At 35.8% G+C, this 26,163-nt stretch overlaps 1 protein-coding gene across 1 annotated transcript in view; it reads right to left on the minus strand.

The window, feature by feature from the left end:
• Positions 1-24,889, minus strand: part of LOC150110698 (acyl-CoA-binding domain-containing protein 6-like) — a 124,658-nt gene extending 99,769 nt beyond the window's left edge. Inside the window, exons 1-2 of the mRNA XM_090395812.1 lie at positions 23,940-24,889; positions 10,262-10,326 (exon numbers count right to left, since the gene is read on the minus strand). Of these exons, the coding sequence (XP_090251938.1) occupies positions 10,262-10,326; positions 23,940-24,137 (263 nt within the window). The 5' untranslated portion in view covers positions 24,138-24,889. The remainder of the gene's footprint in view (positions 1-10,261; positions 10,327-23,939) is intronic.
• Positions 24,890-26,163: the final 1,274 nt, after the last annotated feature.

Below are 26,163 nucleotides of genomic sequence, written 5' to 3' on the forward strand. Positions count from 1 at the left end.
TCTCTTTGTAAATTAGCAATCAGTTTCCAAAGTTTGGTATTTGAAGTGTTCGGATTTAAGTTGTGGCAAAATTCTTGCCGCCTAGTTCTTTGTAAGATATTATATTTTTGTTTAATTTCAGCATTCATCTTGTTGTACTCGATCCTGATTTCTGGAGAGCTTCCAATTTTTAAGATGTTAAATAATTCATTTCATTTAGTTATTTTACTGGCAAGTTCCTGGTGAACCTTTGTGTAGTCTGAAATAACTTTTCTCCTGTAGCCCTTTGGGATACTGTTTTTTGCTGCATTTAGGATAGTATTCTTCCATTTTCTTTTTTTGGGTGGGTCTAGTCATTTTTGGGTTCAGATTGATTAACATTGGGGTATGATTGCTTCCTACTGGTTCCAAAACAGACCAAACAGCTTTGTCATGAAGATCTGGAGACACCGCAGTAATATCTAGGGCATCTTCTGTACCATAAGAATGAGACAAATATATGGATTCTCCACTGTTGAGAGTTATTAGTCCTGTTTTGTCTAAGAAATTACTCAGGTTTTCTCCTCTTGGGTTTATTTCCTCAGAACCCCATAACAGGTGTTTGATATTCATGTCTCGTAAGATAATAGAGTTTTCTTCAACAAGATGGGATAGGCTGGAAAGATTTGGTCCAGGTTTGTCAGGAGGATGATAACAATTGAATATGTTTAATGGCTTTTTTACTTGGTTCCAGTATTTAGATTCCTTGTATTTCAGTTTCATCTATTACTATGTCTAGTTCAACAACTTTATACGACAAGTTTCGGATTAGTGTCAAAAGCCCTCCTCCATTTTGGTCAGTAGGCCTATCTTGTTGTATGATATCATAGTTTTTAATGTTTAGTCTGCTGGTTTGTAGAAGTTTGGTTTCCTGGATGCAGCTAATATCAGAATCATGTTTGTCAGCTAATAGTAATAGTTCATTTAGTTTTTCTTTGCTTGCTGGAGTAACGATACCATTTAAATTACATTGGATGATATTAATATTTCTTATAATAGGTGGAATGATTTGCTCATTTCTCAACTCTGAGATCATTTCGAAATCAAGAGTCACGTCGGTTGTCCCGTACGTGGTAGCATAGGTATAATCACTGAAATTTGTCTCCATGACAGGAGAAAAGAAATGCTGCTGTCATTAGATCATCCATAGGACACCACAAGGAGGTGACAGTCAGACTTTTCCCTCCTCAGGGAATCAATGATATCTAATGATTTCAAATATTCAAATGAACTCTGGAAAGGCAATTCTGCAACTCACAAGTGAGCCTAATGAATTTCATTATAAAATTGACTTTTATACATTTTTAAAGATAACTGTCATCTATTTTCTTTGAAAGAGAATGAGGTCACTGTTCTGCATTCATACTAAATGACCTATAGACAAAGAACAAAGTGGCTGAGATTAAGGTTCATTTTACTAGCACTGTTCTCAACATATCATTGACTATATCAACATTATCTTCAGGAGCTCATAAAAACTCTTGGCGTATACATTTAAACTAACAATACCAACAGTTTCTTTGAAGTCACTTACCCTTTCTGGGTAATAACTTATTTATACACTGCTATTTAATAACAGTGAGCAATGTACAATAGTATAACTATCTACATATAATATAATTTATCCTATGTTAGGAGCCCAAGCTAATTCTGCAAATTTATGTTTCCATTTAATATTACAAAATGCTCTCTTGAAACTTTAGGTCTTAACTGAACACAGCTGACATAAAATCAGTTAAAAAAAAAAAAGCACCACTACTGCAGGTACCAACAATAGGGTAATTGATTAACTTATGGGTATGTAAGTATTCACTGTTATTTTATTAAATTATATATTTTTTCATTTTTTATTGTTATGAATTCTTCAGTTAGTTTACATGCAAAGTATCATTACCTAAAATGATTGTAAGAATCCTGCCTCCTTCCCATCAGCTTACCATTAGTATATGATTACTGATATGAAGTCTATATGCATTCCTAAAGATAATGCTGATATGATCAAAATGTTGAGAACAGTGATAATAAAATGAACCTCAATCAGATTATTATTGCACAAGCATTTTATGGTAAATACAGAACAAAATCTCCACATCTCTTTTTTTTTTTAATATCAATTTCACACAAGTCACAAAACCTATATGTGCAGGTGGTTAAGAAAACTGAGGTTATCTTTGGGACACTATGTAAAGATGGCTCTTCCAGAGGAGAGAGAGGTACATGGAATGAAAGAGAGGAGGACAAGTAGTTGGTTCCTACTAGAATTAGTAGGCTGGAAGTTGAGCTGTGAATATATGTTGTCTGCCAAGTGCTTATGTTTTAGTAGACTTAGAGAAAAATGAAGGAATGATAAAAGCCAATTCAGCAGAATAACACCCATGAAAATACCTCTAAATATATAGGGCAAAACAAAAAGTCTGTGAGAAAAAGTGGAGCAAGCCTGTGAGTCACAGAGAAGTCATCAAGTGAACAGATTACTCTCTTCTAGATAGCAATTAGAATTTTTGAAGTTTCTGTGGTCTAAAGTAGTCTACAGTTGAAAGTACAGGTGCATGAAGGTGTGTAAATAGCAAAGGACAGTTTTTTGGAAGGTAAAAAGGCTTATGATGTAATGCATACAGATAGGATGATGGCTAAAATAAATAAGGCTATGAGGTCAATATATAATGTCTACCAACTACAAATGTTCTTTAGTCATTTTGCATGTTTTATGGAAAGATAAAGAACCTAAGTTTCCTGGGAGTAAAACCCAGCTAAAAGTCCTTAAAATGTTCTTCATGTCCTGAACAGGATTTGAACCCAAGTCTTTTCTACCAAAGAATAAATGTCATATTGTCCTTATGACTGCACTACAGAAATGTTCATAAAAGGAGGTAAAGTGAGATTTTTCTTGCAAGAAATAAGACAGAACTGTATTTTTGTACTAATGAAGTTGAAATTATCTTAGTCCCACTAAAGAATGACAGGAGATTAGTATTCAAGACATTAGTTATGAAAGAACTTGAAGCTCAGAATACTTAAGCACTGCAAGATTTGTTAAATGAAGAGGAGGAATGGAGCATATTGTAATCAATAAAATTATATTAGAATTTATGCTAACTCCATACACAAAGAGGTTGAGTAACCTATAGTACATTAGTACCATGGGCGGGTAAGAAGGAACTTGCTCATTTACATTTAGTTTCAAGAGCTGTGGGAAACACACATGATGGGAGACTGTTTCAGAGGGCAGTAGTAATAGAGGGGATAAATGAGGAAGAGGAGAAATTTGTTCTGTGGTTTGAAGTTGAACTGTGAAGGGATATTGTGTAGTTACTGCATGTGTTTCAATGAATTTAACAGAGGGTAAAGGAATAATTAAGGCCTGTTCAGATGAACACTGGATGGGTGGTATTTATAGAGGATGCAGCAGAGTGAGTGGAGTGAATTCGTGCGAGATAAGTCATTAATCAACCTAATCTCTGTATTGAGTAAGTATTTTCAAGGAGCTCTTAGGGATACTTTCATAAATATGAGAACAGTATACAGAAGGAAGAGAGAGAGCAGAGCCCTATGGAACCCCAGTATTAGTTGCAGAGTTAGAGGATAAGGAATAATCAACTATCACACAAAGCATTCATTCAGTCAAAAAGCTGGCAATCCAGTTGCACAAGTCACAGGAGAGACCAAATGATGGGAGCTTACTTAATAGACCCTGTAGATATCAAAGGCAACCACCTGAAACTCATGAAATTTTTCCATGGTCTTTGTCTGGAGATGAGCGACATGGGTAATCAGATCCCTGTTGAGTGACAGTGGCATACCAGTAATCATTTATTAGTTGAGGGCTTTCATGGAAGTATAGGAGTTGAATGTTGATGGTTTTCTCTCCATTACTTTAGAGAGAACTGAGGTAGAGATTGGATGATAGTTTGATGGTAAGAATTTGTCACCCCTTTTTGGGAATAGGTTTTATTTGAGCTAATTTTCATGCTGAGGGATAGATACCACTATAACATGAAAGTGCAGAAAAAAAAAAAAAAAACAGAATAGGAGTTGACTCTGGAGTGCACACCTTCAGGAAAATTGGAAAGATGCCATCAGGAACAGGATACTTCTTTATATCTAATATGGATAAATTTCTTCTTATTTCTTTCTTACGGTGAATATTTGGAATGGATGAAAGGGCATTTGTTGCCAGGGTCAACCGTGTGGGAATTAGAGAAGTAAGAAACCAGAAGGTTAGCTTTTTCTGTAGGTGATGATGCAATAGAATCATCTGAACTTGCAATACAATCATCACTTGTGGGAGCAGTGATGGACAGATGTCATGGCTAATGACTTTAGCAAGATACCAGAAGGCATGACTGCAATTTGGACAGGATGCAAGTTTCCTGCATTTAGCTCTTTCATAATGTGTATTAAATAAATTGATAATTTTCTTATAGCTATTCTGTGCTTTAGTAAAAGCAGTAAAGGAAGACAGCATTTTGGATGAAAGCCAGTTGTGGTATGCTCAATTCTTCACTTGGACAGTCTTGACATGACTTTTGGAGAAATTATATTCTAATTATTAAGAGAGACCTCCAGAGAGTCAGAGACTCGTTGAGGGAGGCCACATACTACACACACTAGCTTTCATACTAATTCTTGAATTCATCACACTGCTTGTACTCACAACATCCAATGGCAACCCATTCCAATCATGCACCACCTTCTAAGAGAAAAATCTAGCCATCACACCCTTCTTGGCAGCCTTCATTCTCAGCTTCCAAGGATGCCCTCTCGTCCTTTCCCCACCCTCCATAAATTGAAATCCTGTATGACCCTTTCAGAAGTTTGTAAGTCTCAATCATATCACCTCTCCTTCTCCTGTTTGCTAGTAGACTGTCTGCAGTCTAAAATTCTCAATCTGTCTTCATAATCAGTATTCCACAATCCTGATATCATTTTTAACACTCTCCAATATATATCCGAATCATAATGGAAACCAGGAGACCAGACCTATGCAATAGTCCAAGTGAGGTCTTATCAAGGCCTTGTAAAGAGGCAAAATAACTTCCTTATCTTTACATGTAAACGTTCGTTTCAGCATTGCAATTATCTTTTGAGTTGTATTTGCAATCTTTGCCACATGGCCCCTAAACTTCAACTTCCTATCTATTGATACTCCAAGGTCCCTAGCCTCATCGGTTTCTTCTAGCCTAATCCCACCGATATAATACGACATTGGATATCTAATCATGCCAAAGTGAATGATTTTACATTTACTGACATTGAACTGACATCTAATTTCGAATGCTCACAATTCCAGCTTATTCAAATCATTCTGCAAACACTGCATATCAGCAACATTCCTGATTACCCAACCTATCTTTGCATCATCAGCAAATAGCTGTATGTCGCTTGTGAAATCCTCCCCAATATCATTAATGTACAGATTGAATAACAGTGGACCAAGCATCGATCCTTGAGGTACACCACTTGTTACGTTAAACCTTGCAGACTCAGATCCCCTGTATACAACTTTTTGATATCTATCAGTCAGCCAGCCTCTTATCCATGCTAATATCATATAACCCAAACCCATTTTCTCCAATTTATGCAGCAGTCTGCCATGCTGTATTCTAGTGCTTCCCAAACATTTGGATGTCAGGGACCCCTTTCCAAAAATTAAAATATTTCACGGTCCCCCTTGAAAAAAAATCGTAAGAGATATATTATTATAATATTTATTGTATTTATATTAAATACAAAATATACACAGCGAATATTGCAAAAATTAAATGCATATATTACATTTTTTGCCTCTTACCGTTTGGTCCTGAAGACGATGCGGGCTGTTCTGGTAAAATATGAAATACTGTCCTTTTTTTTTTTAGTTTGTTTCTGCTTCTTCTGATTGTTCGCAGGAATTTTTTTTTATTTTTTATCAGCCACTTATCCATCTCAGGGTTAAATTTTTTAATGTGGTATAGATCAAATAATATCACTACTTACCGATACTGGCACACCACAGACTGATAACATGAAATTAGTGAATATTACCTGAATAAGGGAATCCCCAGACCCGGAACATTTTTCTCTTTTGTGACTTTTCTCCCTTTAAGGTAATTAAGCCTAACGCGAAACAGACAGCAAAGGAACGTTATTAAAACATGCGTATGATTGGTGCGGTATTAACAAAAGATCGCCCAACCGAAAGATAAAAGCATAGCTGACAATTGAGTTGAAATGCTAACTCTCTTCAACCGAATTCCATATGTGAAACTGCCATAACATTCATTATATATATATATATATATTACTTAGTTTTAACACTTTTACGATTTTTAACACATTTGGTTGAATTTTATTGCTGCCTTGGGAAATCGAACTCACACACATCTAATTAATAACAATAGTTTTTAGTTAGATACTGTGTTTGCCCATGCAACATATGGTTTTGTTTCACTCTATACAGCATAGTTTCTGTATGAGGGGACATGTGATTCATTAATTAGCGTGTTTTTATCCCAGTTGTCTCTAATTGCACTATTTGTTGAGAAATATATTACTCAGACTCCTCATACCTTATTCACTGGCATAATAAAAGTACTTGTTTTTATTGCCTCTGCAGTATAGTGGCTGTTAGGGAGGACAAGTTGTGAGTTACTACTCCCTACATGAACTTGTTTAAGCTTTTTTTTCATGTGTGAAGTATATGCGAAACTTTTATTGGTAACAGAAAACTAGCTCGGATAACAGTGATAATATAAAACGAGTTTTGATATGTCAATAAGTTAATATCAACAGTCCCTGATTACGAACGCGTGATGAAAGGGACAGGAAGATTTGGAGCTTCCCTGGAGAGCATTTGAAGTAAATACAATTAACCACTGCTTTGAAATGAAACATATGAATAAGCAATATTTACTAATATTCATTAAGCGCCAAAATACGCAGGAAGCAAAGTTTGTGAACCAACACCAATGTGTGAATTTTTCCATTAAAATATAAAAAATAACAAAAAAGAAATAATAAATAATAAAAGTTAAATACGTTTCTTTTAAAATAAAAAAAAATACTTAGTCTTAAAACATTTTAAATTTGTTTTCATTATTTCACGGCCCCCCTCAACAAAACCTAAGGCCCCCAATGGGGCCGCGGCCCACAGTTTGGGAAGTGCTGCTGTATTCTGTCAAAAACCTTAGCAAAATCCAAAAGTATCATGGTGTATCCATTCCCCTTGTCTAGCTCAATGGTAACATTGTTATAGAATGTGAGCAAGTTGCTAAAACATGACCTTTCCTTAGTAAACCCATGTTGTTCATTGCAAAGTAGAGATTCACTGTCAACCCATTTCTGAATGCGGGCCTTAACCAATTTCTCCAAAATCTTCACCACCACTCCTGAGATACTAACTGGTCGATAGTTGGATACATCAGTCTTTGCACCACTCTTGTGCAATGGAATTATCATACATTCCTTCCATTCTGGCGGAATCTTCCCTGTTCTGAGACTCACATTAAAAATCCTGATCAAAGGAATGGCCAGTTCAGCTGAACACTCTTTCAGCACACGTGCTGATATTCCATCAGTCCCTATTGCTGAATTCTTATTCAGTTTGTGCAACAGCTCTAATACCTCAGCCTCATACACTTGCGTTTCTTCATCTAGTGAAGAGGTAACAGTGAGCTCAATGTTGCATTCACCAGGTTGATAGCTTTTAACGAAATGGGCACTCATTAACTGAACAACCTCTTCTGCATCTGTAACCCTCACGCCATCTGGATTTAGAAGAGTTATTCTTTCATATTCATTCTTTCTTTTACTTGCAGCATATCGATAGAAATCTTGTGGGTTGTCTTTTAGCATGCAAGCCAGTTTCTTTTCATAATCAGAATTTGCTTTCTGTACAAGAGTTGCGACTATTCTAGCCTGCTGCTTATAACTTTCACAACAGATGTCATCCTTATGCAAATGGTATTCCTTCCACATCATCCTTTTCTTATGAATCTCTTGCTTAATAAGATTACACATCCATTTGATTCCTACTCTATTTATTTTTTGAACTCTCGGAACACATTCTGATATCGCATCATTTAAGTATTGTTTAAATGCTTCCCATGCACAATCGATATTCTTTCCATCCAGCAACTGATCCCATTCCAGTGAACTCAGTATACCCCTCAGTTGGTCATAATTTCCTGCTTTGTAGTTCAGCATGTAACCTTTTTTGAATGGAACATTCAAAACTTAGTCACTTCCCAAGTATGTACTGCATGATCACTGTCACCAACTGGAGGCAGAATAATTACGTCTTCTTTAACTGAAACGCTATAATCGAATCTAACACTCTTAGACCTCGAGTTCCTTCTGTCACATGCTGCTTGAGGAAGTTGTCCCGCAACAGTTCAATAAATGCATTTTCATTCTTCTCATGAGATTCTACTGTTACCCAATCAATATTTAGATAATTAAAGTCTCCCATTATGATTAATGGGAGACTTTCTTTCCCCTTTTCTGGCACCATTTTAAATGTATACTAAATATTAAAATATCTTAATAAAAATATATGACAAAATACTAAATACACTATAAAATGCTAAAATCTACATTAGCACACCACAAAACACCAATTTTCTAAGGGAAAACACAATAAAAACAAACAAAAATCACCAACTTTACAGGAGCACTTTGTTTGTTTATACTTGTTGGATAAAGGATATAATTCCTTGGTATCTTTAATTAATAGTATAACCAAGTGAAAAAACTTCCAACAACTTTCTCTAATCCAAAGTAATTTAATAATAAGGTGCAATACCTTTTGGCAACTCATATATGAAAATATGACTTCCACATTACTTCAACCTTAGTATCACCACTGGGTCTGGCTTCCACTAAAGAGACCTCAATAAAGGTTGAAACCGGTCTGGGTAGTGGCCCTTCCCATAATGCATAGCATTATGCATTTCCACAAGGAGATGTGCTTTGCATTATGGGATACTAAGGCAAGTCATGTGAAGTCTTAGCTTCCTTATATGAGTTGTCCCAGTCCTGAAAATACTTCAGGTGCAAACTTTGCTTGCTTACTCTTGGATAAAAGATTAAACCAAGTATATATAATTTCTTGGTATCTTTAATTTATAGTATAACCAAGTGAAAAAACTTCCAACAATTTTGGAAGTTCCATCAAACTTCCAACAATTAAAGGTTGAAACCGGTCTGGGTAGTGGCCCTTCCCATAATGCATAGCATTATGCATTTCCACAAGGAGATGTGCTTTGCATTATGGGATACTAAGGCAAGTCATGTGAAGTCTTAGCTTCCTTATATGAGTTGTCCCAGTCCTGAAAATACTTCAGGTGCAAACTTTGCTTGCTTACTCTTGGATAAAAGATTAAACCAAGTATATAATTTCTTGGTATCTTTAATTTATAGTATAACCAAGTGAAAAAACTTCCAACAATTTTCACTGTAAAAAAACTATCTATATGATAGAATGTTTCTCTGATGTTGTCTTAAATAGAATATAGCTTTGATGTAGTTATTTTATTTTATTTTAATTTCACTAGAACTTTGTCTTATCTCGGTGTTTCTAGTCAGTAAAATTCGAATATAAAAATGTCTACAATCCGAGTAAATACCCTTAATAATACACACACACACGCACGTGTGTATACTCCAGATGATGACCTTAATATGAAGGTCGAAACGTCAGGGAATTAAAATAATTATTTATAACACCAGTTGTAGAGTTCATAGTTTATATAAAATGAATGCTGATCACCATGTAACACTAAAGGAAAGAAAAAGAACAATGGGACATTGAACTCTTGAACTCGAAAAGACCTAAGTTTGAATCTCAGTATGAGGATTCTTTATATGGGCTTTTTCAGCTGAAAGTGAATTAGCAGACCTCATAAGGAGGCACTAAGGTTTTTCTGGAAACTTGCGTGTGTCATCCTGCATACAGGCATACTGATCAGCGTACACAGACAACTTGCATTCAAAAAATACTATTAATAGGAAGGTAGATGGTAAACTGTGTGGAGTTCCCTCTTCTGACAAGTTTTTGGACTCTTTGGAGATGCCATGTAATAATAATAATAATAATAATAATAATAAATAAATTTAAAAAAAATGAAAAGGTGAGGGCATATAAAGCTAATTAAAATTTTTCTAACAGTTTTACACAACAATGACATTTCTTTCTTATAAAATCTACAGAAAGTTATGTGAAACTATAAACCAGTTTAAAAAACTGCCAATTTTTTTTCTTTACCATTTGTGTTTTCTTTCAAAGTCAAAAAAGCCAGGTTTAGGAGTATTGCAAGGTCCCTCTTTGGCCTGAAAATATTTAATCAGAATGATTAAAAAAAGCTATAAAATTATCATATATCATAAATGATAAGGTAAGAACAAAATGACATGGGCAAGTTTTCTGAAGGTGAAAAAAAAAATAATAAAAATAATAATAATAATAATTATGGGAATTTATTAGTATTATTAGCATATATATATTAGTAGTAGCATATATTATTATTAGTATGTATTTATTATTTAACATTTAACATATTAAAAGAAAGACAAATACCAAATAATATCCTAAAAGCTATCACAAGTATATATGAAAATAATCAAATACAAATAAGATTAAATCACGAGCTATCATATACGAGAGAGATAAACCAAGGGGTCCGACAGGGATGTCCCTCTCAGCAACTCCTTTTAATATCTACTTAAATGAAATAATAATAAAATGGAATAAAAAGTTACATCAAGGAATTAAACTTTCTCCTAAAGTTAACTTAAACACTCCTCTTTGCCGACGACCAAATAATAATTACAAATTCTGAAGATAACTTACAGAAAGCTATTTCAGATCTAAATGAGATAGCCAAAGATTATGGTATGATAATATCAACGGAAAAATCAAAAACTATGGCCTTTAAAGGACAAGATCCAGCAAGAACTAAAATAGTAATAGATAACATGATCTTAGAACAGGTGAATTCATTTAACTACCTAGGATGTATGATCACATATGAAAATGAAAAAGATATAAACATAAAAATTACAAAATATTTAAAAATAACAGGTGTAATTAACTCTATATTTAAACCAAACCTAGTTCAAAAACAAACCAGGCTAAAAGTATACAATACATTAGCCCTACCAGTCTTAATGTATGGAAGCGAAATCTGGACAATAAAACAAAAAGACAAACAAAGATTAACAACAGCAGAAATGAAGTTTATGAGAAAAACTGCAAAGTATACCCTATTTGATCACAAAAGAAACGAAGATATTATGAAAGAATTAAACCAAGAACCAGTAATAGAAAAAATTAAAAAATATAAACATAAATGGATGGAACACGTTCAAAGAATGAAAACAGAAAGGTTACCAAAACAAGCCTTAAAGTACAAGCCATTAGGAAAAAGAAAACCAGGACGTCCTCTTAAACGATTCAACGATGACTGAACAGGCCATGCTAGGCCTAAATCCTTGATACGCATGATGATGATATATTTATTAGTATTATAAGGAGCACAGAAATAGTTGCTTTTAGAAAATATTTCACAATATTACTGATCATTAGTGACAGTTTTTTTGCTTGCATGACTACAATTCATTGTATTTGTCGTATGAGTTTTGTTAGGTATTTCACATAGCATCAATGTGAACTAGAACAATGGAAGCCAAGGTGTCCTTGTTCAAATATTTTGTGCAATGTAACTTGTGCACAATGTTCCATAATCACTACCCTTACTCATTACCAAGGGTGAATGGCTAATAGCACAAGAGAAGGGATGATGAAAAAGTATAAAACAATTGGTTGATAGTAATGCGAATGACAAGGTGACAGTGATAAGAGAAATAACACTTATATGCAGAATCCTTTACAGGACAAAAAAAAGCAAGCTTGTGTGAATCACAAAATGTCTGTCTCATGAAGAACTGATGAAGTGCTGATGTGCTTATCAGTCTCATGAAGAACCAATAAGCACATCAGCACCATGTATAGGGAAGGATTGAGAAAGAAGAAGTTCATTAGCATTTTTACTGAAGAGTTGCCGGCTATAACTGTTTGGGGAATACTTCATAAGGAAAACTATTCCAGAGATAGATGAAATAAAAGAGGAAAAAGAAGAAGCAGGTTTGGTATGTTTACAGTTGCACTGAAAAGGGGTACTGGACAGCTGCTGCTGCTCTTGTTTTAACAGGTGAGTGGGGCAGTGACCATTGAAGTAACTGTAGAACAGACGTGATGCTGTAACACTTTGTGAGATAGAGATTAAAGTGAGTCTGTAAGGGAAGTATCACCTATGAATCAAAATACTCTTCCCTAGAGACAGCACTAAGAATTTTTAGGGAGGTTTTAGGTACACTACCCTAAACATGTGAGCAGTATTCTAAGGACGGGTGGATTTGGGATCTGTACAGTTAGTAGCTAAATGAAAAATAGCATCTTGAGAGAAAGCCCAGATGTTCAGACAGAGGAAGCAACTGATGTGATATGTTTATAACAGGAAGGGCCAGATGCAAATGCCAAAATATCAAGCGAACTTCTCACATGTCTAGGATCCATAGGAATTAAAATTATCAGAAAATTTGTAATAAAATCTGGGAGCAGGAGATAAATTTGATTGGGTAAAATCCATTTTTATCCCAATACAAAAAAAAAAAAGGAAATATAAATGAAACAATAATTATAGAACTATAGCCTTGATTTCACATGCAAACAAAATTCTTCTCTATATTATTAAAGAAAGACTTAAACAATATGTCGAGTAATAACTTCCTGCAGGTTTTAGGAAATTACATGGAACCAGAGATCAAATTTCTAATTTAAGGCACTTGGTTGAAATGGCTCAAGAATTTAATATTCCCATGTAGATGTGCTTCATTGATTAGGTTAAAGCATTTGATATCAGGTGGGAGGATCTGTGGAAAATAATAAGTAAAATGGGCATCCCAGAACACTTGACACACCTTTTAAAACAACTGCATGAAAGGAATCAGGCTACAGTGAAAATGGATGGAAAAACATCTCAATGGTTCATCTCATTTGTTTTACCACGATTAATTCTTAAACCATATTTTAGGCTTTCCCATTCACTTTTTTAATGAGGGACTTCAGTTCTCCTTTGTTTGCTGCTGGCAATAAGAATGGTATCATCAGCATACCTAAGTTTATTTATCCATTTTGCTATAGGTATTATTTCTGGAAAAACTTCCATGTTACTCCTCTTAAAAACTATTATTTTTACTAGATATATGTATGAAGAGCCAAAGGCTTCAATTCGGCGACATATAACTTGTTTAAGTTAAGGGATATTACATCCCATATAGTTTCTCAGCCGAATAAGAAACTCAAAGAGTTTCATGCCGAATATAGTAGAAACTATGTAAAGTTCGGCGATTCCAAGCGTAAGCAAATACCTGGATACTGCCACAACTGACCCTAAAGGTAGTGCAAGCTGAGGCAACTCGTGTCAAAGGTGGAGCAAGTTCCGATCACTATTCTTGATATTTACCCATAATGTCGAACAATAATACAGCTCCTAGGAGCTAAGTTCACATTATGGGTAAATATCAAGAATAGTGATCGGAGCTTGCTCCACCTTTGACACGAGTTGCCTCAGCTTGCACTACCTTTAGGGTCAGTTGCGGCAGTATCCAGGTATTTGCTTACGCTTGGAATCGCCGAACTTTACATAGTTTCTACTATATTCGGCATGAAACTCTTTGAGTTTCTTATTCGGCTGAGAAACTATATGGGATGTAATATCCCTTAACTTAAACATATTATTTTTACGGCTATTTTGCCTGCTTTTGTTTAGGAGTGCCCCTTTTTTTAATGTCATGGGCTTTTTACTCAAGAATTCTTAGGGCATTGCAGATGTATTTTAGAGACAAATAAATGTAGCATAATAGAAGAAAATTCGCACATACCTTTCCTTTGATGTTGTTGCCCGTCTTCTTTCTGCGGTGTGCATACTTCTGCTATTATGGTGTTAAGCAACGTGGGAGAATTAATGTGAAGAAACCTGGTGTTTTTTTTTTTTTATAATATCTTAATATAATAATAATTTATTTTTTATAATATGTTAGTTTTGAGGGTAGGTGGAGTGCTTTTTTTGTAAGGTGGGAAAAAGGTGAAAAATGGGGCTGAAAGTAGAAACTGTTTTTTAGGGGAAAGGGGACCGGGGAGAGGGCTGATGGGGGTGCGAGCCTTTTCGACTGTGTGGATCATCGTCTGAACTCATGGAGGAAGTGGATGATATGTCGTGTTGGCTTGGTGTTTCTGCCTTTGAAGTGTTTGTGTTATCGCCTATTGGTCGGTGTTGTGACCTAATTTTTATGTTGCGGAGCTTCCAACACTCAGAGATTATGTAGGGTCGGTGGACGTTGATTGAGTTCTTGTCACATTTTATGGCTATCGTTTCCGATATTCTAAGCATTGTTTCATTGTCTTGTCTGCCTATTATGATGGCCTTGTCAATTTGCAGGGTATGTTTCTGTTCAAGGGTATGAACTGCTATTTCTGTTTTCCCTGTATTTTGTATTCTATTTTTCTTTGGGATGTTGTGTTTTTTAGTGTTTAAATGTTCTGGAATATGGATGTTACAGTCACGGAAGTTTTCTTGTCGTCTAGCCCATAAAGACCACAAGAACACTTCCATGACACAGGCTCTACCTGTGATATTACCTACACAGGTTCTACCTGTGTAGGTAATATCACAGTCTTTTGGGCAGGGAAATTTGTAGACTACATTGTGGTGTTCTAATATTTTTTTTTTTTGTGTGTGTGTGTGAGATTTAATGGGTTTTAGAAGATTTACCAATTTTTGGTTTGTGGTCACTATGTTTGAAAATGTATTTGTAGGCTTTGTATGTGTTCTGGATGCATGGCAGTTTGATAATTTTTTGTGTTGGGAAGTTTGTTTTGGGTTGTTGGGTTGTTTTGACAGGTTTTTGTTATCCTGTTTGCATAATTTATTAGTTGTGTGGGAGTTGCAATTTTTAAAAATCTGAGTTAGATTATCTATTTCTGTGTTGAGATAATTATGGACATAAATGCTTACAAGTTGAAAACTTGTAAGCATTTATGAATTGTGATAGGATGACCGATTTTTTTTAACAGAACATGGATGGTATGAGTAGAAATGGAGGTAGTTTCCTATATGCGTGGGTTTGTGGTATATTTTTGTGGCTATTTTTTTTGTTTTTTCTGATTAATGTCAAGTTTAAGAAATTGATGGATTTGTTCTGTTCAGTTTCTATGGTAAATTTTAGTCTGTTGCTGTAACTGTTAAGGGATGCTTGTAAGGTGGTTATGTGTGTCAGTTCTGCAATGCACAGAATATCGTCCACGTATCTGCCATAAAAGGTGATGCTGGGGGGGGGGGGGGTAGGAGAGATTCTATGTGTGCTAAGAATAATTCCGCTAGTTGTCCAGTGATGTTTTGGCCCACAGGGATTCCAAGGAAGTCTTCTTATCCCAGGAAGATATCCTCACTTCATTGGATGCAGCTTCGTTATACACTAACGTGGACATTCCCAGAACATTAGCCATTGTATACACACTACTCACAGAAGAACACACCCTACGTTCTCGCACAAAATTAACACCTAATGATATTATAAAGTTAATCAAACTAATAATCTCGGCAAACTTCTTCAAGTTCAACAACATGTATATTCAAATTTTCGGACTCCCTATAGACCAAAACATCAGCGGACAACTAGCAGAATCTCTCCTACTTTACCCTTCCCTCCATACCCCCAGCATCACCTTTTATGGCAGATACGTGGATGATATTCTGTGCATTGGAGAACCAACACACATAACCACCTTACAAGCATCCCTTAACAGTTACAGCAACAGACTAAAATTCACCATAGAAACCGAACAGAACAAATCCATCAATTTCTCAAACTAGACATTAATCAGAAAAAACAACAAAACAGCCAGGAAAATATACCACAAACTCACGCATATTGGAAACTACCTCCATTTCTACTCATACCATCCATATTCTGTTAAAAAATCGGTCATCCTATCACAATTCATAAATAATTACAAGTTTTCAACTAACAAGTTCTCAACACAGAAATAAAAAAAACTAACACAGATTTTTAAAAATCGCAACTCCCACACAACTAATAAATTATGCAAACAGGACAGTAAAAACCCGTCAGAACAACTTAACAACCAAAACAAACTTCCCAACACAAAAAGTTATCAAACTGCCATTCATCAGAACACATACAAAGCCTACAAATACATTTTTAAACATACTGACTACAAGCTGGTATTCACCACAAACCAAAAATTGGCAAATCTTCTAAAACCTACTAAATCACACACACACAAAGAAATATTAGAACACCACAATGTAGTCTACAAATTTCCCTGCCAAAAAGACTGTGATATCATCTACACAGGTTCTACCATCAGGTCTTTATGGGCAAGACTACAAGAACACTTCCGTGACTGTAACATCCCTATTCCAGAACATTTAACCACTAAAAAAACGTAACATCAAAAAGAAAAATAGAATACAAAGTACAGGGAAAACAGAAATAGCGGTTCACGCCCTTCAACAGAAACATTCCCCGGAAATCGACAAGGCCATCATAACAGACAGACAAGACAACGAAACAATGCTTAGAATATCGGAAACAATAGCCATAAAATGTGACGAGAACTCGATCAACTTCCACCGACCCTACATAATCTCCGAGTGTTGGAAGCTCCACAACATAAAAATTAGGTCACAACTCCGACCAATAGGCGATAATACAAACACTTCAAAGGTAGAAACACCAAGCCGACACAACATAGCATCCACTTCCTCCATGAGTTCAGAGGACAACCCACATGATCGAAATGGCTCACACCCAGTCAACCCTCTCCCCAGCCCCTTTTCCCATAAACCCTTCCCCTAAAAAACAGTTTCTATTTTCAGCCCCATTTTTCACCTTTTTCCCACCCTACAAAAAAAGTACTCCACCACCCTCAAAAATAACATATGTATATATTATAAAAAAAAAACCAGGTTTCTTCAAATTAATTCTCCCACAATGCTTAACCCCCCCATGCCCCTTTCAACACCATAACAGCAGAAAAATATGCACACTGCAGAAAAAAGACAGGCAACAACATCTAAGAAAAGGCATGAGCAAATTTTCTTCTATTATGCTACATATATTTCTCTCTAAAATACATCTGCAATGCTCTAAGAATTCTTGAGTAAAAAGCCAATGACATTAAAAAAGGGGCACTCCTAAACAAAATAGCCGTAAAAATAATAATTTATCTTTTTGTCACCAACCGAGAAACTACTATCGTGTTCGTTAGTGCCTTTCTCACAGGATGCATACTCTCCTGTGATTTATACAATCTTTACAGAGAATACATTATGAGAAAGGCACTAACGAACACGATAGTGGTTTCTCAGTTGGTGGCAAAAAGATAAATAAACTTAGGTATGCTGCTAATACCATTCTTATTGCCAGCAGCAAACAAAGGAGAACTGGGGTCCCTCATTAAAAGAGTGAATGGGAAAGCCTGAAATATGGTTTAAGAATTAATCATGACAAAATACAAGGCCATAGATGAAGATGACAATTTTGCCCACAACACTGACTTCAAGAAGGTGGATCGATTCATTTACCTTGGAGCTCTAATAAGCACCAAGAGTAGATGTCAGCCAGAAATTAAAAGAAGAATTACCATGGCGAGGTCAGCAATGGTGCAAATGCAGAAAATATGGAAAGAGAAACATTTCTGTCACCACTAAATCAAGACTGGTCAATAGCTTGGCGTTTTAGATTTTCATTTATGGTGCTGAATCTTGGACACTCAGCAAGAAAGATGTGGACAAGATAAACAGCTTTGAGATGTGGTGCTGGAGAAGGACTGAGAGTATCTTGGATGGACAAAAGGTCTAATGAAAGTATAATAAGTCAACTAAAAATCAAGAGGTGGCTATGTGACATTGTAAATGAAAAAATTCTCAAATATTTTGGTCATCACCACATTTCAAGACATGAAAATGACAACCTGGAAAAACTTGTCATCAGGGCAAAGTGGAAGGACAAAGAAAAAGAGGACACCCATGACCAAGATGGTTGGACCAAATTAAAAAGATAACAGGGCTTACTTTGGAGTTGGCCACTGGTCAACTGCTGCAACAAAAGACAGAAAGAAAGAAATGGAGAGACATTGTGGCTCGTCACAAGTCCTCAGATATGAGGAGACTGAGCAAGAAGAAGAAGTTTCATGAAAAAACTTTGTTTCACTTCATCAGTCATTATGGTTCAAATATGTGTAATGTAGTAGTGCTTCAGTACTCTCTTTGAACAAGTGCTCCTATTTAAATTGGCAACAGTGAAGTAGATGAGTTTTAGGGCAGAAGATTCTGTAGTCATTGTTCATTGTCAATTCCATGTTGGGATAAACCAAACTTCGCAGATTACAGATAACATAAGATTGGTTCTGTAGTTTTCTCAAGAGAACATCCCGTTTACCAAAAGTAAAAGAGATGGCAACAATCACAAAAAACATGGTAGACAGCTGGGAGGTACAGAGAAGATCATTTATAGTTTTTTGGGGGTTTTTTACTTTTTTTGTTTTTTGTTTAGTTTTTTTACAGACAAATCGGCCTTCAAAACACATGCAATTTACAGATAAAAAATACTGTTGTTGCTGATGATGGGTAATAGATGGTGTTCATGGTAGTACTGTCATAGTTGGAGAGTTGAGTAGTAGTGAAGAGGATGAGATGTATTTAGGGAAGTAGAGTAGAGTGCCCTTCCACAATGAGTCCTTGGACTCCCTGGAGATGTGACATAATAATAATTGTGATAATAACAGAAGAGGTTTTTTTTGGTGAAACCCTTCAGTTAATATCACAGGCCTCTTCTGGAGGGTTAAGCTTTCTGGAAGAGGCTCTTCATCCCAATGGCATTGGCATCCATTGAGAGTACTCTGTTCACAAAAACTCAACTGCCCATACCTCGGGCAGTATGTAACAGAGGACACACAAGGATTGAGTGTCTTGGATTTGATCATCTCATTAGAGGATGTTATTATAAATGAAGTGTCAAATTTCCCTCCAGTTGGTGAGAGTGAGTATGAAATGATTACCTGGTTGCCAGCCATGTGAGAACTTCTGTGAGGAAAGAGTATATATGGAACTACAAGGCTGGTAATTTGAGAAGCTCAGGAGATGGCTTGCACCTGTAGCATGGAATAGGAGTTGGGTGGAGAGAAGATCAATGCTGCTTGGGTGATATTCAAGAAATCTAGTAGAAGCAATGTCTAAATGTATTACAAAGGTCACAAGGTTAATAAGGCAGGTGTGAAATGGATGAATGAAGAGATTAAGCATGCAATACATAGAAAAAAGGCATTATAGGGGCAATATAAGAGGAGTGGTAATAATCAATTCCATGAGGAGTACAAAACACAGGCAAGGAGGGTGACTCAGTTGGGAAGGGTGGCAAAAGTTTAGTATGAGCAGCAGTTAGTTAGCTAACAAGGCGAAAAAACACTCCAGGGTTTATTTTGATATGTAGCAGCAAAAAAAATTAGGATGGCATTGATTGGAGAAAATGGTATAAGGACAACTGCTGCAGAGGATATAGTTGAATGTGCTTATGAGCAGTTCATAAAGGTCTTTCAACCTTGTGAACATGCCGTCATGGAGAGTTTGAGAGTAGTAGATTATGAGGAGTAGAGTGACTGACTGTGAGTGAGGAAGAGATGTACATGGAATTAAGCAAACTTGATATTAATATGGCTGTGGGACTTCATATATCACCACATATTTTGAAGGAATGTGCAAGGGAGTTGACACACGCTTTGCCATGTTTAACGTGAGACTTACATTGGGTGAAGTTCCAAATGAGTGGAAGGATGACAAGATTGTACCAATTCATAAGGGAGATGATAGAACTCAAGCATCAAATTATAGGCCAATCTGTGTGTCAGATGTAATAGTTAAGGTGTTGGAGAGGCTGTTGAGAACAGGACCCAGAATTGGGTTGATAACAGTGGTATTATCTTTGATGGACAACATGGATTAACTAAAGGGAGGTTATGTTTTAGTAATCTACTTACTTATTGCAATAAGGTGACAGCTACATTAGATGAGGGAGATGGAGACACAGTAATATAGTTTGACACTGCAATGGCTTTTGATAGATTACCACATCATAAGTTGATAATCAAACAGAGCAGATTAGTGCACTGGATTGGAAATCAGCTGTCTGATAGGTATCAACAAGTTGTGTATGGAGGAGCTATATCCCAGAACAGGAAAGGTCACTAGTGGTGTGCCTCAGGGATCTGTTTTAGAGCTATTGCTGTTTAACCTGTATGCTAATGATACTGGAGAAGATGTGAAGGGGGATAATCAGTTGTTTGTAGATGATGCAAAGTTAAGACGAACTTTGAGGAGTACAGCAGATGTCGTGGCCTTACAAGAAGACTTGAATAGGCTGAGTGAATGGGCATAGGACTGGGGATGCCAGTTCACTGTTGCAAAATGTAAAGTTTTAAATTTTGGAAAACGAAGATGGGATGTAGAATTTACTCTTGGTGGGGATATATTTTTGGAGGTGGAGATCTTGGAATGAAAATGAATAAGGATATAAAATTTAGAGGATACACTGCTAAAATTGTGAGAACGACAACAACAAATTCTGACAATGATGCAGAAAACACTGACTTGTAGAAATAAGATTCTAGTTCCATTGTATAAGGCCTTGATTAGGCCATATATGGACTACTGTGCAAGATTTGGCCACTTGGTTTTCAAAAAGATGAAGAGATGTTGGAAAAGATCCAAAGGCAATTAACTAAGATAGTTTCTGATCTCTGGAATGTTGAATATGAAGAAAAGTTGAGAAGATGAAATTTAAGAATTTAGTGGATAGGAGAAGAGGGATGATATGATAAAGATGAACGAGTTGGTTGTTATGGGATTAACGGTGAAGAGGTTTTTCATAAAATGGTAGGAGAACAAGAGGTCATCTCTGGAAGCTGTATAAGGAGGATATGAGCAAGGGAATGAGAGGCAGATTTTTTCATGGCAAGTTGTGAATGATTGGAATGCATTACCTGAGAGCATTGCCTGGTGTCTGCAGAGAATCTGAATGTGTTTAAGACAGAGTATGATGATCTGTGTGTGTATGTGTGCACATTTGTGTGAGACAAAGGACCTCTTAGATTAGTCTTTGACTCCATGGGGATCTTAGGATAAGATCCCCATTTTAGGATAATATCACTATTTGATTTCCATCTAGGAATGCCTAGCAGAACTGTAGAAATAGTAATAAAAATAGTAATTATTAAATAAGCAAAGTAAAAATGGATCCAACAATGGGACTGCATTTTTCTAACTAAATCAGCAGCAATGGATAGAATGGTTAGCAGAACAAGCAAATAACAGTATATAATCCCTCACAAAGAATTCAATATATCCTTAATACTGAGCAGAGGTATTATTATTATTATTATTATTATTATTACAATGTGACACCTCCAGGGAGTCCAAAGAGTCATCGCGGGAGTGTATCAACAGCATCGAACAATTTACCTCTTCTAACTACTAACTTGCTTAGCTTTTTGTGAACCATTAGTAGCAGAGGCTCTATCAATCGACCTGCCTATCCCTAGATCACTGGGAGCAATCCCCAATGCATAATGCATTTTGAAGTAGTGGTGCATTATGATCGGATGGAAATAACAAAAAAGAAAAAAAAAACATGGAGAATAATAATAATTATTATTATTATCCTCCAAGAGTTAAGACTCATGTGGGAGATCCAAACTATCCACACAATGTCTATTGTACCTCTCCTTGAAACCATTAACATACAAAGCACCCACAACTAATTCTGCCAACCCATTCCATTCATTCGCCATTCTCTATGCAAAAAATCTAATCCTTGTACCCTTTCTAACCACACTCTTATTAGTGGTTATTAAGAGTGGTTATTCCTGGGAATTTACTTAAATTTCCAGGAATGACCTCTTGTTCTCTACTCTCTAGACAAGTACTGAAACATTTCCCCTGCATCAATCCTATAAAACTCTTCAAATATCTTTAAATGTTTCAATCATATTTCTCTTTTTTTTTTAGCTATCAACCAACATTTGCAATCCACAAATCCTCAATCTATCCTCATAAGAATTCCACAGGCCACTCGCCATCTTGGTGACAAACCTCTGGTTCCTCTCTCATTACTTCTTCATTCCCAAGAAACACAGGTAACCAGACCTGAACAAAGTACTCTAAATGTGAATGCATCAAGATCTTAACCTTAACAATACGAGTATGTTCTCTCCACTACTTCAACTACATTCTCAAATCCCTAAATTAATCAATTTCCTGGAGTACAGTTCCATCAATGTGGTACACAGCAGGTAATCTAATTATCCCCTACTGCAAAAGTTTACATTTCTCTACATTAAACTAACAGCCTAATTAAATCATAATTAAATAAGCCTAACTAAAACATCTTGCAAATTCACATTGTCTTAATTAACTATTACGCTACCTGATTTTGCATCAACAAACAACTAAATATTTCACTTCAAATTATTTCCTATATTATTTATGTACAAATTAAGCAGTAGTGATCTAAGCACAAAGCCTTATAGCACACCACTAGTCACCTACTTTCTCCTAGCTTCTGCTCCTCCATAAAATTTTAATATCTGCCCATCAGTCACCATCATGTTTATACCAATAGTTTCATATCCAAACCTATTTGCTTCACTTTGCTTAACAGTTCCACGTGGTACTGCGTCTAACATCTTTACAAAATATTGGAGGCCTGAATAATAATAATAATATAGTAGTATCATCATCGTGTACCCATTCCCTTTATCCAACTCAGATGTCACTATTACAAAAAAAGTCAGTGAATTACTGAAACATGACTAACCTTTCACAGAGCCATCCTGACCCTCTAAGTATCATATTCTTATCCATCCATACATAAATTCTCTCTATGATCAACTTTTCCAGTATTTTTTAGCACCAATCTTGAGATACTGATTGGTCTATAATTTGTTACCAGATACATAAACGAATTATTTTGCCCTCCTTCCAATCAATCCCTTGTGACTTTGCCAGAGCTGAGACTTAAAAAAAAGCCTGACCAGCAGCACTGTCTTGCACATATTTGTAAAATATGAGCTGATATCCCAATTAAGCTCACAGTTGTATTTACATTGAGATTCTGAAATATCCTCAGTATCTCCAATTCATCACTCTTGTGCTCTCATTAGTCCGTGTGACACTTGTCACAGCTGCAACATCACTTAGATGATATACCTTTGCAACAAAGTGGTCACTCAGTAACTCAACTATATATTCTATTTCTATCACTTCACACTACCATCAGCACTTGTTAAAGTTCTTCCACAGTCATTCTTCCTCTAAGTAGCAGACAAAAGTATGATTACTTATGTGACATTATTTGTAGTAATGAAAAATACTGATTCAGCTACAGGAACTATATTAAAAGAAAGAATATATATATATATATATATATATATATATGTGTGTGTGTGTGTGTTAAAGATATCAAGCTATTTTAAACCTGGTTTTAATCCATTTCCCAAGTAAACCAGGTTTAAAATAGCTTGGTATCTTTAACGTATATTATACCAAAGGTAAAAAACTTTCTACATTATATATATATGATAAATAGCCACTTCCATACTAGTGAAGCTGAAATCGTTTGGACCGTCAGTACACTACAATTACACGAATCTTAGTACATACACACATACAAAAATAAAACATTAAGACAAATTTTGGACATTATTGGATTCATACATCATTACAATTTAAAATGAATACATGAGCTGAAAACCTTCAAATGCGGGTAACATCATTTTCATGTGGGATTTATTACTTCAAGCTTACCTGTTTATATCTTGCATAGAAAAACAGAAGAGCCTCAGTATCCATTTCCCCTACTTTAGTCTTTAAATGCTCAGCTGCATTATGAAATATTATATGCAATTTATTGTCATTCTTGACCTCTGCAACATTTTCTTCCGGTAGATCTAAGTCGCTTTCAGAATCTGCACTACCACCTTCTGCCATACTAGAACCTAACATGAAGCTAATCAAATCTGAGATGATCAAAACATTTTGAATAGAAGATACGTAAAAGCATTAATCAATTTTTTTTTATAGAAGGGTACATCGGTTTTCAGTTATAAAAAATGTTATAGTGCTTGTTACTAAAAGTTCCTTTGCATAAAGCTCTCAGAGCAGGTGCCTTACATCACAGAATTAGATAACAAGTACGAATACCGAAACCTGCGAACAACTTACATTCAGCTTTTCTGCTCCTCCGATGGGAGGATGGATTAAAAAAAAATTTTGAATAACAAGACTGATAAAAGTCGCATTGGACAAAGCTTAAACGTAATCGCATACACCTAAACTTTCAAAATTAGGATATCATACAATTTTTATATAACAACATTCTTCAGGAGGAATTATGAACAAGAGCTGGCTTAAAAATTACAATGGCAGAGTGACTTGCTAACTACTTCTGAAAGTGTTTTGAACACTATGCTACTCAAACTTGCAAGCAATTAGCATCAAGTGTTTTCAAGTTTGCTACTACCGCTTACAAATGCTATGCTGAGTTGATAAGTCCGCCATAATTTCAACTAGATGATTAACTAGGAAAAACTATATCCCGGAAGTGTCACACAGTATTATCCTGTTGGAAGAGAACATAGATTTTTTTTAGCAAATTCTCGAGTTAGTCGAATAGGGACGTTCGAGTAACTTGGATTTTCAACCAGGCATCTCAGCGAAAATCGACAGAGGAACGAACTACTACAGACAATAATATATTAGCTACAGTTCATTTGGTAAGGATGCATAAACGTTCACTATAACTTATGTCGTTGTTTACAGGAGAAATCACGTCCAGAGATAATAATTATGAAATCGTATTCACTCAGTAAGGATCAGATGAATATTTTGTCTTCGTCAACAAGGCATCTTCATGGGTACAAAATATATAAGTTACACACGTGCAAACAGGAACACGCACCAGGCGGGAAGCAAACAAAGACCGAGTTTAAGGTGGGATCTTAAAATTCCTAAGAGAAGCGCTATATATAATAATAGGTTTCCACTTCTTCAGCTGAAGATCTTCAAGTGATATGAGAAGTATCACTTGAAGTATCTTCAAGTGATACTTCTCACATTTTTGGTAAAGATGATACAGGGGTGTGCTGAAAGGTTGTGATAATCACCATGAAGGAACTGAGGTAGAACCATGTAAATTACACATCATTCTACATATTGTACATACAGCGTTTTAAGATATATTTACTCTTGTGGTTATATCAGTTGCTTTAATATCATTTTTATTACAAGTGTTTATCAGAATCTCTCTTCCCCCCCTTGTAGACAGCATATTTATTGGAATACGGGTTAAATTAAAATTTAAACATTTAAAAAAATCAGTCATCTTTCATTCCCTTATAGAGAGCAGGCGAGACCGTTTTAGTCCTACCTAACTTTTGAAGACTGAGTGGGTAGTTCAGTCTCCACTGGTAGCCAATCAGAGATAGCTGGCCCAAGGCTCTCACTAATTTAAAGAGCCCACAGTGAAGATAGGCTCAACAAGTTGGGTTCTAGGGTCGATTACCCTGAGTTTATGGAACGAAAAACCCGAGATTCCAGGAGAGAGAAAAAAACCGTGCCAGAGATCGACTAACTCGAGAACCGGTCGAAAAATGGCTTAGAACGAGAAGTCTAGTCGGCGACTAGACTTCAACTTAAGTCTATCTTTGAGCGGTTCAGTGCTGAGGAGTGCAAACACCACTTCCACTGAGCTACACAGGCGCCCAAATTTAAAATTTATTTAAATATCACTGTATCATATTATCAAAAATGTAAAAAAAATTATAATCTTCAGATTATCATCTCTAGAAAATATACAGCCATATTAACTTCAATATGACGTTAAATTCGAATTACATATTTAAATATTTATTTAAATAGAGGCCTCACCTTACCAAGAATTTGGGATACTACCATCATGACCAGGCTGCACAGGCGGGTGAGGCTTTAACTGGGGGTTCCAAAAAATTCGGGACACTTTGAAGGCCCAAAC

The sequence above is a fragment of the Typopeltis vanoorti genome, chromosome 1 (assembly GCF_054136105.1).
Source record: "Typopeltis vanoorti isolate ZY-2024b chromosome 1, IOZ_Tvanoo_1.0, whole genome shotgun sequence".
In the NCBI taxonomy this organism is placed as follows: domain Eukaryota; kingdom Metazoa; phylum Arthropoda; class Arachnida; order Uropygi; family Thelyphonidae; genus Typopeltis; species Typopeltis vanoorti.